This window comes from Rhagoletis pomonella, unplaced genomic scaffold, assembly GCF_013731165.1.
Source record: "Rhagoletis pomonella isolate Grant_MI unplaced genomic scaffold, Rhpom_1.0 Rhpom_scaffold_01666, whole genome shotgun sequence".
Lineage (NCBI taxonomy): Eukaryota > Metazoa > Arthropoda > Insecta > Diptera > Tephritidae > Rhagoletis > Rhagoletis pomonella.
Window position 1 is genome coordinate 1,921 of NW_023460220.1, and position 5,003 is coordinate 6,923.

At 37.2% G+C, this 5,003-nt stretch overlaps 1 protein-coding gene across 1 annotated transcript; it reads right to left on the minus strand.

Moving 5' to 3' along the window:
• Window positions 1-471: 471 nt before the first annotated feature.
• LOC118752580 (insulin-degrading enzyme-like) lies at window positions 472-4,590 on the minus strand. The gene is made up of 16 exons (XM_036487476.1): window positions 4,264-4,590; window positions 3,969-4,124; window positions 3,705-3,839; window positions 3,366-3,636; window positions 3,192-3,297; window positions 2,982-3,104; window positions 2,716-2,918; window positions 2,567-2,652; window positions 2,389-2,503; window positions 2,194-2,331; window positions 1,907-2,113; window positions 1,493-1,843; window positions 1,189-1,420; window positions 914-1,120; window positions 685-842; window positions 472-480 (listed from the first exon to the last, which is right to left on the minus strand). The coding sequence occupies exons 1-16, from the start codon at window positions 4,341-4,343 to the stop codon at window positions 472-474; spliced, it is 2,577 nt and encodes an 858-aa protein (XP_036343369.1). The 5' UTR covers window positions 4,344-4,590.
• Window positions 4,591-5,003: the final 413 nt, after the last annotated feature.

Here is a 5,003-nt window from a genome sequence, read left to right on the forward strand (position 1 = left end):
AAAATAATGCATATTTGCACAGTTTCGGTTGAAAACCGAAATAATGCAAACATGCACAGGTTTCCACTCAAAACTGAAGTAATGCATATAAGAAAACGGAAGTAATGCATATATGCACAGTTTCGGTTCAAAACCGAAATAATGCCTATGACAAAAACCGAAATAATCCATACATGAAAACGAATTTCTTTCTGCGTAGGCAGCCTTCGGCTGCGCTTAGAGATTATAACCCTAAGTAGAATTGTGTTACCGCAAAATAGGGACGGAAGTATTTTTGTGCAGATTTTCTTTCGCAGATTTTCTTTGTTGTTGTTGTTGTAACAGCATATAAACTCCCAAAGACTTTTTGGGGAGTGTTGCTGGAGTGACAGTCCTTGGCCAGATATAAATCTGGGTCGTTCCGGTTACGTAGACCCGACTGTCGTGGGAACGCTTAAGGATTATAACGCTTACGAAGTAGAATTATCTTTTCTATGTTGTCTGAAAAGGGGGGCGGAAGTATTTTTGCGCAAAACTTCCTTTTGCGTAAACGGTCTTCGACCGCTCTTAAGGATTCGGTTGAAAACCGAATTGATGCATATAACAAAAACCGAAATAATGCATAATAATGTCTAAATGCACAGTTTGCATATGCGCAAATACGGTGCCCCTCATATAGACTACCAGTACATTGAATTCACTCACCTTTGTGCGCAGCACATCATAGCAGGGTTCCGATAAAACTTGCGCAATCAAATTCAACATAATATTCGAACGATCTGTTTGTGGCCCATATTGAAAATACAATTGAGAGCAAGAACTTTTGTGATAGTTATTCTGGTTTTCGAACAAATAACTGTCGCCTATGTAGGAAAATAAAATAAATTTCCAACATACAAAACGGTGTAAACAAACCATTAGCTATGCAACTTACCGCTACACAATTTGTACTCTCGCTTCTTGAGCATTTGACGTGCCAAAAGTGGTAAAACTGTTGAATTTGTTGCCTCCAAACGCTTATTAACACGCTCAGCAACATCTAATGCTTGCACCTTGGTTACATTGCCATAAATGAAACACTCAGTGTGCAAGCGTTGGAAAAAGTTGCGCGCAAAATCTACTACACGCTCATAGGTGACCACTGCATGTTAAATAAAAATACACGAAATAATTAGAATAGCAAATAAACCCTTCAACATAATAACCTACACGACATCGCATCCAGCAACTCGCTATTGGCCCACGCATTCTCTGTGAGTATTAAAGCCAAGTAATAAATTGAATGCTGGTAAGGTTGTTCGGCCTTGAAATTCTTTAGCGAACGCATAAATTCCTCGCGTAGAATTTCGAAACGCTTGCGCTCGATCTTGAAATCGAATAAATGATCCAATACTTTTTCTAATAGCACTAACTGCTTGTCGTTATAGCCTCGTATAGAAAACTGTCATACAAAATAAGAAATTAGTAGCTTAACATTAGTCATTGCAAATCTTAAGTGTATTTGTATACACACCTCAATGCCAGATGATTTTGTGTTCACTTGCAGTTTCAACCCCGCCAACGCTGCATCATACAAGTACTCATTCAATTGATCTTTGAGTAGTGAAACCATTAGCTGATTCAGATTGCAATTGAGGGGATCGAGATAGGCGATTGGATTGGACATATCAAATGTCATGCATGCCTTTGGCTTCTGAAAGTGGTCATCCTGCTTATGCCAAACGCGTAAAATTGGTGTATCTTTTATAATGCTAGGATGCTTTGACAGGTCTGCATCCTCTGGTGCTAAATCAAAATTAACCGGTATAAAAGCATTTGGTAGAGGGAGTGCAACGTTTTTGTTGAGGCCACAGCTTTCCCAGCGCTGAAGTAGAAACATAGAAGTTTAGCAAATTTATTTTATTTTTTTCATCTTTCGTTTACATACCCTCAGTGTGTCGGCTTCAATTTTGCTTGTACCATATTTAGTTTTGTAATATGGTTCGCTTTCAATACATAGCGGCTCATAGCTCTGACCAATAAGTACAATGCGACATTTCTCTGGCACCAGCTCTTCTAGAAGCTTGGTAATCAGATCTGGACGCCATTCATTGCTTAGGTAGGGTGCGGTTAGCACTTCTTCGAGTGGATAAATCTATATGTTATTAATTTTAATACGTTTGTTTATGGTAATTATTAGTAAAAGTAAATTTTTTATGTGTAACATTTACACACCTGCATTGCTGAAACCGCATGCGTGACCATATTTTCTGGCTGCTCTTTGTCCTTGAAGCGGAAGCGTATTTCATTTATGTTTACATATTCATCGAAAATCCACTTCTTCGGCCCCTCTTTGCGCAGCATGGTTAGATACTGAAAAAATTAAATTTATTTAAGAACAAATCATGAGTACTATAATGCTTTACGCACTTGAAAAATAATGTTCACTATATCGTCAACGTGCTCCATGCCCTCCTGCGTTAAGTCGACCACGATTTCGAAGAAGCCAAAACCGTTCAGTGTATTCTGATGGCCGGCCATGAGGCTGTGAGTTTAAAAAATTATGAGAATAAATATTTTTCAATATCATTTCATGCATTACACTTACTCATTACACCAACCAAGATTGCGTAACTCAGATAGAATGCTGCCTTTACCTTCATGACCGAGTAAATGCGAAAGATAGCTGTCAGGCTAAAATTTTATGCAAAAGTTTAAAATTTATTGAAATCAAACTTGTCTGTAGTTCGTACTAACCGCTGATTTATAGAACTCTGTTAGGTCCGCTGTCGTGAAACTGATTGTTAACGAACGCAAATCTTTTATTGGCACAATGTAAGTTTTCTGCGCATATTTATCCTCAGCGAATGGTTCGGGCGGAAAAGTTGGTATTTCTACATTTTTATTCTCAATAGTCGAGAACTTTTCAATGACCATGTCTTCGAGATCGTTTAGTGACTCTGTAGAGAAATTCAAAAGCTTGGTTATAGTAATCTAAGAGATAGTTTAATATATTTACATACCTTTGCCTAGCACTGCCAAGCTCATGATATTGGAAGAATACCATTTTTTGTGAAATTTCAATAGCTCTTCGCGCACATTGATATTCTTCGATTTGGGTATGTCATGAAGAGTAACCTTATTGCCTGTAAAATTTGATAAATGTATCATATCAATTTTTTAAAATAAAGCTTGAAAGTTGCATACTTTTAAACAATAATACACTAACTTACCACTTCCAAATTTGCAATAGGGATGATCGGGTTTCGCCAAATGCTTATGCACTTGCTTTACGCGCCATATATCGCTAGGCAGATTCTTTTCGTGTTCCGAATTAACCTTGAAAATGAAAAAAGCAAACGTTTAAGCTTAAATTTCATCTCTTCCTAGGAGAGCAAATACTTTACCGCATTTATTTCGCGTTCCGTGGCGCTGGCCGTAAATAAAGGCGCTATAAAGAATTGGGCAAAACGATCTAATGCGCCATCCAACTTATCGGGCGCGACATGAAAATGATACTTGGTCATTAGCGGATATGTAGCCGCATTGCTGCCGCCGCCACTCTGCGATAGATAAGTGGTATAGCCATTCTCATGTGGATACTTTTCGGTGCCCAAGAAGAGCATATGTTCGAGAAAATGTGCCAAGCCAGGTAATTCATCGGGATCGGACATATGCCTGCATAAATAGTTTTTGTAGATTTCTAAACTAAATATAAAAAAGTAAAGTTATAGCAAATTCCTTACCCAACTTGAACTGCCAATGCTGCTGCGGAAACATCCGTTTTTGGATCACTGATTAGTAATACTTTCAAACCATTTTCCAATTGCAGACCGCGATAGTCGCGTGTGTCTTGCTCGGATTTGGCAATGTCATTTAAGCTATGTAAGGAATGTAAAAAAGAAATGTTAGTTACTTGTGGCTGGTATGCAACTTGACTAAAACAAGTTTTCATGTGTACATTGTTTTTGTGCAAATATCTGGCATTCATTAACAACTTGCTTACTCACCGCAATATAGCCTCTAGCTCTTGTGGCTTTTTCAACGGCAATTTATTAACACCACCCGATTCGCCAGCAGCTGCAGTGGATGAAGCGCTCATTTTACGCTGAAATATAAAATTGCTTTTTCCGCGCGCCAACAATAAACTGGATTTTTCTCCAAAGCTACAAATGTTGTGAAATTGAGTATGAATTGAAAAAAAGTAAAAAATTATTTTCCAAAATAATAGGTAATGTCATGGCATGGTCATGGCCACGGTATTAACGATTCGCATGTCACCTAATTGCCATTCTAATTACATACCTTGTGTTGTTTGCGTTTAATATGGATCGTGTGTGCAGTTGTTGTCTACAACATAATACCAGTGCTTGTCTAATAAACATTAATCTATTTATTTTGTTGTTGTCACTTCACACCCCAAATTCTGCGCTTTGCTTTCTAAACAATTAGTTTTATTAATAGTTGCGTTCGTTTTTGTTATAAATTATTATTTTTTTCTAATAATCTGCTGCCACAACGTAAGCATTTACAGCCAAGCGCTTTTAATTTTGTGGATTTTTTGCTTATTTAATCACTTCCCTCACCAAAACGTGCAGCAATAAAAAAAAACGTAAATTAATGGAAGTGAAATAAAAAATGACAGTAGCAATCAGACGGTTCTTTTGAAAGATGTCACTTTTGACAAAACCAGAAATCAGCTGATGGAATCGGTACGAATGAAAGAGGAACATGTGTGAAAATTGAACGCAGAAGAACGGAAATGAATTATTTACGGAGGCAAATAGACTGGGGAAACATGAACGAACGAATAATCTTGTTAGTTGGTTCATGCTGGGGAAATATATCATTTTTTACGATAGTATTAAAATTGCTTATTTTTAGGTAATTCCAAGGCACATTAAACAAGTAGTAGAAGCCGGGTTTCAGTTTTAATTTCTTTCTATTTCGTGAAAAACTGAACTGTCAAACTTTCCTACATTCATATAAACACATACAATAGCATCATTTTTTCTTGCTTTTGATTGGCCGAATGTAATTACAGT

What these genes read in the sequence shown, in the direction of transcription:
- LOC118752580 (XM_036487476.1), bottom strand. Translation starts at nt 4,343, where the DNA reads ATGTTTATTAGACAAGCACTGGTATTATGTTGTAGACAACAACTGCAC. An exon ending in GCATTGGCAGTTCAAGTTGG is followed by an intron (nt 3,637 to 3,704) that starts GTAAGGAATTTG and finishes CTATTTATGCAG; the next exon opens with GCATATGTCCGATCCCGATG. An exon ending in ATGCGGTTTCAGCAATGCAG is followed by an intron (nt 2,114 to 2,193) that starts GTGTGTAAATGT and finishes AATAACATATAG; the next exon opens with ATTTATCCACTCGAAGAAGT.